This window comes from Lichtheimia ornata (assembly GCF_029851405.1).
Source record: "Lichtheimia ornata isolate CBS 291.66 chromosome Unknown scaffold00062, whole genome shotgun sequence".
Classification (NCBI taxonomy): Eukaryota; Fungi; Mucoromycota; class Mucoromycetes; order Mucorales; family Lichtheimiaceae; genus Lichtheimia; species Lichtheimia ornata.
Genome location: NW_026695382.1, coordinates 154618 through 168577, shown reverse-complemented (window position 1 = coordinate 168577; position 13960 = coordinate 154618). Strand labels below are relative to the sequence as shown.

Sequence of the window (13960 nt, the reverse complement as noted above, 5' to 3'; positions counted from 1 at the left end):
CAAAAAGAGAAGAGCGACTATAAGAAAAGAGGGAAAAAGAAACGTGTGGAAGAGAAAGCGAATGCGGCTTTTGGTCCTCTTTTTTCTAGTACAGCAAGCACTACGGGCGGCGTGACAGGGCGCTTTCACCCCCCAAAATGTGTAAGTGTGTTGTGCGTGTATGTATGTGTGTGCACTCCCTCCCCCCCCCCACAATCCACCCAAACACTTACCATAAGCTCCGATTCGATTGGACATTTATCTCTTTGTTGGCTGCATCAACCCAAACACATATTATAAGAGAGTGTGAGTGAAAAGCATGTCTTATAAGGTTAAGGGGCAATATACATAGATATATACGTACCCACACAAACACGCAACATGTTAAAGCATGGGCCATGCGTATCCATCCTAGATAGATGCTTGCTTTTCCCTTAAAAGAGAGAGAAAATAAATCAATACAAGGAGACCTTTATATAGTAAGTCAAGTAAATGAGAGAACACTAACTCTGGCTGCGTGCATGGTGTGTGTGTGTGTGTGTGTGTGTGTGAAATAACGAGTCCATATCAAGGCACCTGAAGGAATTGCGTGGGTTTCAGACCAAATGTATCCCAAAACTCAGTTGAATCCAGCCGTGGATGGATGATGACGCCGTTATTAGGATCGACAAGATCGTAAATAGTGGTTGTGTTGTTGCTGGTGCCAAGCACTGAAGGAATCAATTTCTGGGTTGTCTCGACTTGTTCTTGGCTTCCCCACGCTAGAATCAGTTTGACCCAATCGTAGCATCCACCATCTGTGACTATCCATCGTTGTCCCTTTGTCTTTGCAAATTGCCCATGGACACCCAATACCAAGGCTCGAGCAACATCTTGACCATGAATCAAATGCAGCTGACGCTGTAATAATTTGCCACGTAGTGCTTCTGGAGTAGAGAATCGAGAAACCCAGTTGCGTGGTTGTCTATGGTATGGTATCACAGCATTAGAGTTTCGGCTTATAAACGACTTGGCGTCATTACTCTCACCTTTGAGCACCCCATAAACCAGCAAGATGAACCACAGTACCTCCACGTGCCAATGTCACTTTTTCTCCCTCCGTTCTCCCGGAGCTATCCTTGTCAAGATTCATAGGGCCATGTCGATCACACTTGTCACCATCATAGACGCGTGTTGATGATAATAATATCCATTGCACTTGTTGTTGTAGACCATCATGATGTCGAGCTTCATAAGCATCCATCAGCTTTTCCATGCTCCTTGCCGAACGCACAGGGAACGTAACCAATACTGTCATTGCTGCTGGTAACGCTGACACATCAACCTCTTGATCGTCTTGTGGTGGAAGCTCCCATGCAATCGTGTCGTTTCGCCCATCGCGTGTTGTTGCAGAATAAGGAATAGCTTGCTGTGTCAACACCTCTTTGAGAAATGGACCACTCCAACCGAAACCCAGAATTAACATGGACACCTTTGCTTCGTTCATTGTAGAAAAGAAATGGAGGGAAGGGAGGAGAAGAGAGAAGAGAGAGAAGGGAAGTTGCGCTTTGAACAAATTCAAATGACAAGTGAGTGCCCTCTTTGTGAGACGTATACATATCAATGCGGGGACATGGATGAATGACAAGAGTTAAGAGGCGGTTAATGCATACCGCTTGAACCTGGTTTTATGTACAGAGATAATGATAGATGATCTCACTAAATAGAAAACAAAAAAAAGGGGATAGTGCAAGAAAAAGACGACTCTTGTCTAAGGGTGGGGGTCACACAATCTATCGTAAAGAGACACAAAATAAGAGAAACAGAGATACTGGTACATGGAAAACAATAGTGGAGTAACTTGTCTACTAAGGAGAAAGAAAAAAGGGATCTTGAGGTGCGTGTTTATCGCTGCTCTTCCATTTTGATATCTTCAAAGGGACCTTCGTCGGTAATGGTTCTTGATGATGAAGAAGGAGGGTGACCTTTTTCGGATGCATCCAAGGAACGTGTGTTTGATAAAACGAGTTCTTTTTCACGAATGATGGCATTGTCGTAAGGGCGATATTGATTCAGAACATGCAAGGCTGCATAACGAGGGACAAAACAAGCGACGACGGTGAGAATAAACACGAGCCAATAGTAACCTGATCCAAACATGCGAACATGACCAGCAAAGACAAAGGTATTGAATTGTGCATAAATGCCGACGAATGCATAGTACACGAGAATCGACAAGGAAATGATACCAATTTGTATCCATGTAAATGAATACAATGACACGGCCACGAAAAAGTTGACCACGAATACAACAATACTTGAGACCACCGTACCAATTTCATAAATGCCGTTGGCGAGGTATCCATTCTGATCAATGTTGCCGGCTACTAGGAGCATGTATGGGAAAAAGAAGCATACGACCGATTGGTAGATCGAATCAAATACTGTAAGCCAAAAGCGTGGTGTCGTGAACACGTCGTTACGTAAGCCCATACGATAGAGCTCAGGGTAGCGAAGCGAAGTCTTGGCGTCTAAATCTTGATCCCAAATACCCAAAAAGATGATTGGTAATGACGTGAAGATCAAATTGTAGAGGGTCACAAGCGAGTACTCGAACATCATGGATCCGGTAAACCTGTCTAAAAGTTAGTTTCCATGGCAACGATGATCAAAGCTAATACTTACTGGCAAAAGATTTGATACCAAAACAGGACAAATGTCCAAACAATGTTCTTGTAAAAAAAGCCCATGATCATTTCGGATGTGCGTAGGTATGACCAACGACCGTGCACCAGCAATAGTTTATGCAAGAACCGGAACTGAGCAATTGCATAGTCCGACGCCATCACCGCTTGTCGACCTTCGAGACCCGAGATACCAATTCCGACATTGGCTTCTTGAATCATGGATACATCGTTGGCACCATCACCAATAGCCAAGGTCATCACCTTGAGACCCTTTTTGACAAGGCGTACAACCTCAGCTTTCTGCTTTGGACTTACACGACAGCAAAGAACACTTGTACATCGCATGCCGAGTTCGAGCACCATGGCTTTGTTCTTTGGTTCGAGACCATATTTGAGGGTGGTACCATCAATGACCAAAGCACGTTTGATATCGGAAGGTGACGTTTGTGGATCCGTACGATCGAGGGCTGAACGTAACTCGGCAGCTGTATCCTCACGCGTTTGTGCCTTGACAATGACAAGTTCCATATCCGTAGTCAACAAGTTGCATGCAAAGCCAATGTTGATGGCCGTCTCAGTCTTATCACCCGTCAACACCCAAAGCTTGATACCCGATTTGGCAAGCTCGGCAATAGTTTCAGGCACACCATCTTGAAGTCGATCTTCAATCGCCGTACCACCCATGAGCAACATGTTGCACTCGATTTGTTCGGCTACATCATCGATCTTTTGTTCACGGTCATATAAACTGGCACTCGCCTCCTGATAACGTTGATTCCATGCTGCATATTCCTCTTCAGAAATGAATCGATAGGAAAGACACAAGGTACGCAAGCCTTCATTGGCAAAATCTTCAAGATGGCTACTTGTCGTTGTACGCAATTCTGTTTGTGCTGCTTCCAATTCAGCTTGGTTACCAAAATCAGTGCACAGGCGTTCGTAAATAATGGAATCAGCACCCTTGCACAAGAGAATGATCTTGTTACTGTCATGGGGTCGTAGAATCACGCTCATACGTTTACGTGTAGAGTTGAATTCGAGCACATTGAGGAGTTCAAAGGACATGGGCTCTCCACGCACTTGCACATTCAACGTATTGCCTTCACGACCCAAATAAACAAAGCCAACATCACGTGCTGCTGCTACGAGGGCTGCTTCATCTGGCGATTGAGCACGATATTCGATCTGGTCGGGATTTTCTTCATCGGGACGTTCGGCAACCACCGTATGGCATAAAGCCAATGACATGAAGAAATGCATAATCGAGGCAGCTTGAGCACCATCTTGGCCCAAATGGTCATACAACTTGGGATCAATAAAAGTAGGATTCGCACCCACATGCTTGTTCTCAAAGAGCAAGGCTTGTTTGTCGTACATTTCTTTTTTGGCTGCTTCAAGCACTTGCATTGGGTCTTCTTCTCCCTTGATGGTGGTTGCTGCATCCTCCAAGTCAAGAGGGATTGATTGGCCAAGCGATCGCATGGATTGTCGTTTTTCAGCTGTTTCACGCAACTTGGCACCCATCGATGCTTCGGTCATGCCCAAGCCATACTTTATGCTGTTGATCGTACATTTGCGATACTCCATCACATTCTGTGTCAAGGTGCCGGTCTTGTCGGAAAAGATGTATTCAATTTGGCCCAAGTCATCTGAGATGTTCCAAGTTTTGGCAATGCATGGTGTATCCGTCGGGGCATGGTACATGTCAATGTCTGCATGAATGAAGTAGGCCTACATGCATGCATGATCATGTGAGTTGTTGTTTTCTCCTATACCTCATCCTCTTTTTTTTACTTACACCAAGCGTCTTTACAATCTCCACCGAAATATACAGTGAAATAGGCACAATGTTTTGATATAAAATCAAGGTCACCCTTGTCAAAAGATGTTAGCATGATGATGAAGGTCCTAATTAAAGGGGGGTCCATGTTCTTACCAAAATGTTAAAAAGCCATTGTAGGCTGCACTATCACCGCTAATATTAAAATCGAAAAAGCGCATAGAGCCTGCCGAATGATACTGCACGCTGTCAAAGATAGAGCTGATGATACAAATGATAGCAAGGATAACAAAGTTGGCAATGGCCTAAAAAGAGTAGGAAATGAATGATGAAGTCCATCACGTACACACATACAACACACTTACAAGAGGATTGGTTGCTTTGGCCATTTTACTGCGTTTGGAAGGGGTTTGACCGGAATTGAGCATGATCTTGGTATCCCTGCCAGTAAAGACGACGACACCAATGACCCAATCGGTATTACGAACAACACATCCACGAAGCAAGAGGTTGCTGTAAGTGATAGGTTCGGTCTTTTCATAAGGGATACCATCCTCGGCTTCTTCAGCATCGATTTGCCACTTCATGACACCGCTGTAGGCATACAAGTTGACATGGGGTGGTTCGCTTTCAATGTAAAATTCGGCATTTTGACAATCCTCAACGGATGCAATATCCTTGGTGGCAGAGAGAGCATTCTTGACCTTGAGATTGGTTTCGCCATCCAAGTTTTGAGTCTCGATATAGCAAATATTGTCATCATCCGAAGTAGCAAGAATGACCACATCAGCGGGAACATCATCACTACTACGCATCATAATGTAATCGCCCACATTCAGATCTTTCCATTGGGTCGTCTTCCAGCGTACATCGCCATTGGCGGCAAGCTTGCCTTCAAGAGGCGGGCGTTCATTCTTCTTGTCACGTGGCAAACTCGGTGGATGAACAGTGGAAGAGCGTCGTAAGGAAGGCACAGGTGCTGTACTTTCTTGAGTACGTACACGATACAAGACTGAATGGCGTGTCGATGCTGAATCGGTACGTTGATGATGAAATGGATGCTGTTGACGATGACGACCTTTATTCTTTCTAAAGATGCTGCCAAGTTCAGTGCGGATGGTGCCATGGCGTAAAGAAAAAGGATGCATGTGAGCCTTATGAGGCTCCGTTGGACCATGCTGTGATGATGCGGATGATGCTATTCCATGTGCTGCAGGTAACTCGGTCAATGGTAACTTGTCTTCTGTACCACGGCGTTCTTGAGGATAGGGATGAGCATGATGATGATGAGGATGTTTCTTCTTTTTGGGCTTGCTATGCTTTTTGTTTTTGCGATTGCGCTTTGAGGTACGATACGCTTGTGAATAGGAGCTATCGATACCCGCCATGACATGAAAAAAGCCGAGAATAACATGTAAAAAGTGGAAGGGGCCGTGGTTCTCATTGGGAATGTTGACATTGGACCATTTGCTGTTCAGCGTCAAAGTCTTGGCATTATTCACGCGACTATCACTTTGGGTGCGTTTCCAGTCCTCGAAGCCATCCTTGATGCTGGTGATGATAAGAATGGCAATCAACGGCAAAGCAGAGACGGCAGGTTGAACAACACCAAAGATAGGAATGCATTGAAGAATGACCAAGAACAAAAAGTACAAGTTGGCGACATTTCTAAACTGCTCAAACAGGTTCTTGGGTATAAATGTGAGAGGCGTGTACTTTGCTGTGCGGATACGGTTGCTGACAATGCTGTTATTAATGCGTTTGCCCTTGTCGTCGTACTCGGATGCAGGTAATTCCATATTCACGTAGATACGTCGTCGTTGTTGCATGTACGAGGACCGTGAGTCGAGTCGTCTCATAGCATCCTCTTGCTCCTCATCATCAATTTCCTGTTTTTTACGGCGAAACAGTGCCTGGAGACCAAGTCGCTTCCCCATGGCAAGAAGGTGTTGTCTCGTAGAGTCGAATACAAAATGGCGGTATGCTAACGTCAATGCCAATGTCACCACAATGAGCAATGGTTGAATGAACGGATAGCAGTAATAATAATAGTTCTTTGTACCTGAGAATAGTGTAGGACAAGGGGTACAGCGGTAGCGATGATGATGATTGACTAAGAGCGTGTATACTTGGAATGATGATGGCGATGATGATAATGATAATAAAGGAAAGTATGATACGGGAAGAAGAAGAAGAAAGGGAAAAGAAAGAACCGTTCAAGGAGCGTAGTGGGATCTTTGTAAAGGCGAGAAGAGGGAATGAAAGAGAGGGCGGAAGAAAACTCGTTGCACGTTGAGTTCCCTTCCACGCTATTTTGGCTTTTTTTTTCGAGCGCAGTAAAAAAAGAAGCGGGTAATTTATATCAAAGCAACCGAGAAAAGAAGACGCGTTTGGATAATCGACATACACAGGCATTATTGGTACATCCTTACACAAGAAATGGTTCCTTCTCTTTATTCTTTTTGCATGGTTAGTAATCCATATCAAACATGCTTGTGCGTTGAATGAATAGCGGATTGCTGTCTTTTGATGTCGATCTTTTTTTTTGACGCGCTAGATACCAATGAATCTGAAACCAACCCTTTTAGTTACTTTGTTTCTCTCAACCTTAATCCAGCTCAGAGGCACACAGGAACAACCCCGGCAAATGTATCTTTCTCCTTGTTGCCTCCCTGTCTGTGGGCTTGGTAAAACCCCGCCGCTCTCACCAGGTAATGGAAAAGGGTACCACCGTATCAGTGAATGAATGAGTGCGGCTGTTTCACCACCTCTTTTCTCTCTCTCCTACATTGCATCCAACGACTCAACTGTTATTCGATTCACATACGTCTATAACATGTGCATACGATTGCTCTGCGCCACCCCATTGTATCAATGCTGCCATTGTCCTCATGCTGGTTGAATGCTAAGCACAGGGCCCTGAACACAACCTTATCCCTCTATTACAACAGCAGCCTTAATTGACATTGCACACCCCAGCGTAACAGTGTACATTCCAGCAGTTGATATCAGCAAGGCCTTTGTCTCGAACATACTTGCCACCAACTTGGCTTACAGTCTTTCGCTAGACGGCTAGTAATAGATGCCAGCAGATGCTTTATTCATTGCTTTCAATACAATTGAATTACTATGGTACTCAGGAATGGAAGGATGTGGATACATGCAATGTTGGTGGTGGGGTTGCTGTGTATTATACCTTTATGGGATTGGCATCGTCATCTTGGGCCATTCACGCTACAACATGAATGCGTGCTGCATATCTTAGCGATTGCTTTACATATTCAAACCACGATCGCTCAATGCCAGGTGAAGCTTGAATGTTGACATCAAAGGTGGGCGATCATTCTTGCTGCTTACCGAACACGCATACCAGCATTAAGACCAGGTTGACAACAATCCTCTGTAATCATGGGGATGTGCATTACGCGTACAAGTGATCGATTACCTTGATAGATTCATCATCCTCCCTACTTGTTTGACCGATGTACGCATAGACAACATTACACCTTGGCTCTCCTGGTATATGCGTCAGCTCATGCACCAATAATTTATCAACCCATCATCCTCAACAAACATTTTATCATTCTTTGTGGTCACAGAAATACCCACGCCCACGCAAACAATAAAAGATGTTGTCGCCGCCCACCATACCCCCGCCAATCTCTTTCCTTTGTCATACTTCTTTGATTGCTTACAAGGTCAAATGTCCAACGTTTTGTATGTATTCCATTTCTTGCAAGCTTGTGAAAAAGTGCTGATCTTTGTGGTCATTCATAGTGTTTCATTGTTGTCGCGGTGGTCATTCATAGCGTTTCATTGTTGTCGCGGTCGTCATTATGATATTGGATCCTTATAAAAAGTAACCCATAATCATGTTGCTTGATGAGTCACTACTCATACACGCCACTTTGTTACTTTCGATATAGCTATCTCCTGTGATGCATCTTCAAAAGATGGTTTCGGTGCCGTGGGTCTACGTCGGGTGCCGAAATTGGCAAGGTGTAATAGCAGAGGCCCATTCTTCGGATGAGGACTGGTCAACAGACCAACGACACTTACATACGCTAGCATCACCACATGCTGACATGGTTTTCGTCAAGATAATGGGAGTTTACACCAGCCAAAATCATGAACCGATTACAAAGATCAACACCAAGACGTTGTACAAAAACTAGAACAAGGCACAAGAGAATTGGGTACGTACCCCTTTTCCCGATATCTCCATGGCCAAGGCCAATATACATGGTACGAGTTTCTTCCTCTACAAAGTATGCTAATCAAGACTAATCCACCATAACATTATACAATAACGTGTGATAGGCGTGAGTATGCATCCAAGCAAGACGACAGGATTGGTTTATTTATTGAAACATGGCCCCAAGGACAGGTGGATTTGTCACGGTGCAACAACAAAGCCCTAAGGTGGACATTTACTTATCGAAGCGTCCTCTTCTGGTGATCTACAAGAGGATATCTATGATACCTTGGTAAGTCGTCGAAGTTATTGGAGAACCTTGTTGGTGCGATTCTCAACACTTACCGCGTCAAATACCTGAACAGCAACAACACCAAATTTCGCAATTACAAGTACTTGGCATTCAGTGATCAAGATACTCCCATACTTTTCTTTCTCAAAAACTTTCTTTCGCTTTACTGGTATATGTTTTGACCATTGCTGTTTTTGGAATGTAGACATCCTGGTTCAATTGGCTTACCTATAAAATCTTTAGAAATGGAGCATTGATTAGGATGATCCCTGTAGTCATGGCAACCTAAGGTTATCTTGGATACTATTGGCATGGCAACGGAACAAGTAGTACCATGTAGGTTTATATATAATCTATTGTAGAATTGGAACTGAAATTGCTTTATATGTATGCAGCGTCATCACCAGAATCATCAGGTTAGTTGACTTCGAGTTGCATGTGCGAGCGGCTATTAATAATCACAGTCTTTTAAAAACAAAGCAACACCAAGCAGCGTGGAGCCATGGTTGGGACGTGTGACTAGGGTCGCTGGAGTAAGTCCATTGATAGTATTAGATGCATGTTTAGGCTAATCTAAGAGAATGTAATATAGGAACGTGTAACTACGTTGGTTCGAAATTCGCTGCGACTGGCTCACCGGTCTCGAGTTTGGCGAAGTGTGCAAATCGACTATTTTATGGGTCTATACAGGCCCAAAACCCGTCGACAACAAGAGATCGCAGCATTTCAAACGTACACTCGACTTTCGTCTGATTTTTGTGAAGTTGTAAGGAGGAATGATATGGAGGATGATCGCAACGGCATACGATCACTTTTTGTGCAAGCGGTCGGCATGGACGTTGACGAAACGATGTTTTTCGATGGTTTTTTAAATAATCTTTACATTCATGTAACCGTACTTCGAGCGTTTAACTTATAGTTGATTAAAGCTTCCGATAACCCTTTGCGTGTGTGCGTGTTTTCTTTTTGCTTCGTTTATAAATATTGCTTTCGTCAATCTATCTTCCGGACATTAGTCCTGCATGCTGAAACTTTTACTTTTTTAGGAGCAACGGTAGTCTTTATTCTCTGTATTGATCTAGGTAGAAGGCATGAGCTTCTTCCCATTTAGCGACGAGGTTATCCCTGTCATCTTGTGCTGCATTGCGGATGATGTTGGGGACAGCATACCAAAAGGCGTCGTCGTACTGATTAATGGACGTGTTAGAGTGATTCTATTGTATGCAATTTATGCTGACTAGAAGATGGGATCTAATCAGACATAGTATTATTTTAGATTGCGCTTGTATGTAGACCACCCAGCTGTAGTTAAAGCATACCGTCCTTTGTGCAGCAAGTAATTGGTATGTATGGCCATTGTAGTCATACGCTGAGATGTTGGAAATATAATCGCACCTTGTTATTAACGTGTTTTGTTGTAGGATGATGCAAGAAGCAACAAGAGATTGTATCACAACTTCAAAACGAGCATACATGCTATACAATGTCCCCAAAATACCAATTGTTGAAGAACGCTCCTTTGCATGACTTGTCTTAGCTTATCCTTTTCATGATTGATCATTAAACATGTACATAAGAGACGTCACTGTTGTACCACATAATCACTTTTTCCAAATGCAATCCACGTGACACATATACGCACACACATAAACATTCTCTTTTGACGCCAATTGTATGTGGTTTTATTGGAACATTGAACAATCCACAAGTTGAAAAGCTTAAGCCTTCTTGGCAGGAGCAGGCTATGTAATCCATGATAAGTAAAACATGACCCTTTCATCTCCCATCCTATACACATTCCATTATTACCTTGGAAGACTTCTTAGCGTCCTTGGCAGCTTGACGGGCAGCAGCACGAGCTTCAGGCTTCTCAGTACGCTTAGCACGGATTTCTTCCCAGGAGGCACCAACAACGGCACGCTCGTGCTTGACAGTGCGGCGAGTGCGCTTGGCACGGACCTCAACAGAGATACCCTTCTTGTTGACACGACGGTAGATTTGGGTCCATCGGATCTTACGGGGGCTCAAACGCTGCAAAAAGTACGACTCGGTCTTACCGTTGATGAAGCGGAAGGTCTAAATAGAAAATAGAATGTCGGTCATTGGCTGCTGCTATGTGTATATCGAATGGAATAAAGGAACCCAAATGCTTACTCTATAATGCAATGTATACCAATGAGTATTCATACATGTGTGTCTCTCTCTCTTTGTATCATTTACCTGCTGTCGCTGCGAACAAACACCTTACCCTTGGCAGGGTAGATCTTGTAGCCTGAGAAGGAGCAAATCTCGAGCCTATTCATTGTATGTCTCTGGGTCAATCATCCATTTTCTTAATCGATGCATCCATCCGCATAGGCATCCATCCATGTATCGTTTTGTGTGTTGCCATTCGATATCTCGTGTGGGCGTACGTACTTCATCTTTCAGTCAAATGTACAGAAGGGAGGGCTTACTATGGTCAGCGAGCTGCCTAATTTTTAGCATTTCGCTCTCCCCCAATGCTTCCGACACAATGATTGGCTCGCTCCCCTCTCTCACTCTCTCAATGTGGTGCACGGCCTTTTAGATGATCTCACACACAATCCATTCACTACTTTAATAAAGAATTCGGGTTCTAATATTGGTACGGGTAGCAACAATGGTATTATGAAGGGTCAACAGCTGTTCTTCAGAGACTTGGGCAATGTCGGTCATAACATAGCCAATGTTGCCGTGTGAATCCGAGTATTGCTTCTCTACGTTACGATGTGCAAATATTTCATTGATTTCCTATAGATAGCATGTATAGTGTGTGATGGGATATAATACATTTATCAGTCACTTTTATACTTTTGATATATGAAACCACTCCTTTTTCTCCCAAACGCTCGAGCAATCCCATATCTCCTTCCTCACACTACTCTTCTAGTCTACTCATCCACTATTGCAGCACATGTAGGATTTCCCCATCCTTCCTTCCATAGCTCTACCTCTCATTGTCCAATTTCCCACCATGCCCCAATGTATGTATATATATATCAACGCACCCTTAAAACGCCAGGAACGTTCTGGTGGACATGCAAGACGCGTACAGTGCCGTTGTCACGTTCATCAATGGAGCGGAGTGCCACTTCTGGGAAATTGACAGCACCCATGGATGAGCCTTGATTGACATACTTGATGAGAGCAGCAGCTACTTCACGACCAATCTTGTTTTGTGCTTCTTCGGTAGAGCCGCCAATGTACGGTGTCAGGATCAAATTGGGGCAATCGTAAAGATCGGGATACTCGTCAAATTGGTGAGGACCATTGGATACAGGCATGGCGGGATAAACATCAATGGCAGCACCAGCAAGATGGCCTGAGCGTAAAGCATTTACCAGAGCAGGGATATCCACCACACTACCTCGTGCATTGTTGATCAGATAAGCACCCGATTTCATGGCAGCGAGCCGATCCTCATTCATCATGTGCCGTGTTTCATCACATTCAGGTACATGCAACGATACGAAATCAGCCAATCCCAGTAATTCATCAAGCGTATCCACTTGGCGTGCACTCCCCAATGGCATGATTTGCACCACATCGTAGAAAAAGACTTGCATACCAAGCGATTCCGCCAACACAGAGAGTTGTGCTCCCACATGGCCATAACCAACAATGCCAAGGATCTTGCCACGGATTTCAAAACATCCTCGTGAGACTTTGTTCCATACACCACCATGCATCTCTCGATTACGGTCGGCCAGTTGTCGAGCAAGGGATATGATTTCACCAATCACTAATTCTGCCACAGATCGTGAATTGCTGAAAGGAGAATGGAAAACAGCAATCTATATGGAAGAATAAGCATGCATGCAATAACAACAACAAATGCACTATTACTTACGCCCTTGGATGCAGCTGCATCCAAATCCACTTGCGTCGTGTCAATACAAAAACATCCAATCACCAACAAGTTTTGAGCCTCGTCGAGTATTTCCTTTGGAAGCTTGGTCTTGGAACGGATACCAATAATATGCACATCTCGGATCTTGTCCTTCAGCTCGGTTGGGTCTAATACACGAGGACACGTTTCCACCTTTGTAGATACACATATGAGTATGGCTGTATAGAGAAAATGACGCGCATTTACATACCTGGTATCCTGCTTCTTGAAAAGCTTGTGTGGCCACATGACTGATATTCTCGAGAAGAAGCACCTTGATTTCTGAAGTATTGAAGGGTCGTAACACTTTAGCTTTTGGTGCTGCTGAAGACAATGATGATGATCCTCGTCTCCTTGAAGGTATTGGTGATAGGTCAGATTGTGTTGGGATGTTGTTGTGGTGGTTGTCTTGGATACTGGAGGTGGTTGTTGTGCTGACCATGGTTTGGGTAAAAAGAAAAAAGAATATCAATGGTATATATGGGCGTGAAGAAAAAAGAAGAGAAAAAGAAATGCCTACCTCGACCTTTCCCCCAAAAGTGATCCTTGGATACGAATCAATCCCCGCAATTGGGGTAGTTGCTGGTTACACGCCAAGCACATGACAGCATAAATCTCGCCAGGTATCAGTGCACGATGGTCTCCAGAAGCTTCCTCAGCTGGTACGTACAACAAGATGCTCAACTCTAGATGATATCTGATTCCCATCTCATCGATGATGCCATCCTGCCCTTGTTCAATTGCTGTTGCTGCTTCACATCTCCAATCGTCAACGAGTTGTTGTTGTTGTTGTTTTTGTTGAATAGGGCGGGTGCTCTTCTGTACAATTGGATATCACCACACCACTGATGAATGTGTTGTCAAGGATGACATTCATGTCAATGTACACGGCATATTCGGATCTGTTGCAATCTTTGATACGTTTTGTGCTACTGTTGCCATGGCTCCCCAAAGATATAGGCTGATGATGTTGATATGCTTTCATTCCCCCATACAATCGTTTAGCCAATAAAACACCAACTCGAATATAGCGATAGCAGGTATAATGATTCGTTGTCGTGGGTGCCACCTCGTATCCAAGAAGCTGCTCATGTAAAAATCGACCACTGCTATCACTGAGTATAGCAGGAACTGCTGG

At 44.0% G+C, this 13960-nt stretch overlaps 4 protein-coding genes across 4 annotated transcripts; all 4 read right to left on the bottom strand.

Annotated features, from left to right (window-relative positions):
- Nucleotides 1–546: 546 nt before the first annotated feature.
- Nucleotides 547–1465, bottom strand: O0I10_009980 (uncharacterized protein; the record flags this gene model as incomplete). The annotated part of the gene is made up of 2 exons (XM_058489964.1): nucleotides 547–943; nucleotides 1008–1465. The coding sequence occupies 2 exons, from the start codon at nucleotides 1463–1465 to the stop codon at nucleotides 547–549; spliced, it is 855 nt and encodes a 284-aa protein (XP_058339324.1).
- Nucleotides 1466–1863: 398 nt separating this feature from the next.
- On the bottom strand, nucleotides 1864–6362 carry O0I10_009979 (uncharacterized protein; the record flags this gene model as incomplete). Its single annotated transcript, XM_058489963.1, has 5 exons — nucleotides 1864–2593; nucleotides 2644–4376; nucleotides 4444–4519; nucleotides 4582–4730; nucleotides 4791–6362. 5 exons carry the CDS (start codon nucleotides 6360–6362, stop codon nucleotides 1864–1866), a joined length of 4260 nt encoding a protein of 1419 aa, XP_058339323.1.
- A 4268-nt stretch (nucleotides 6363–10630) lies between these two features.
- Nucleotides 10631–11215, bottom strand: O0I10_009978 (uncharacterized protein; the record flags this gene model as incomplete). The annotated part of the gene is made up of 4 exons (XM_058489962.1): nucleotides 10631–10654; nucleotides 10722–10988; nucleotides 11055–11067; nucleotides 11133–11215. 4 exons carry the CDS (start codon nucleotides 11213–11215, stop codon nucleotides 10631–10633), a joined length of 387 nt encoding a protein of 128 aa, XP_058339322.1.
- A 295-nt stretch (nucleotides 11216–11510) lies between these two features.
- On the bottom strand, nucleotides 11511–13699 carry O0I10_009977 (uncharacterized protein; the record flags this gene model as incomplete). Its single annotated transcript, XM_058489961.1, has 6 exons — nucleotides 11511–11684; nucleotides 11942–12727; nucleotides 12784–12975; nucleotides 13034–13256; nucleotides 13343–13641; nucleotides 13694–13699. The coding sequence occupies 6 exons, from the start codon at nucleotides 13697–13699 to the stop codon at nucleotides 11511–11513; spliced, it is 1680 nt and encodes a 559-aa protein (XP_058339321.1).
- Nucleotides 13700–13960: the final 261 nt, after the last annotated feature.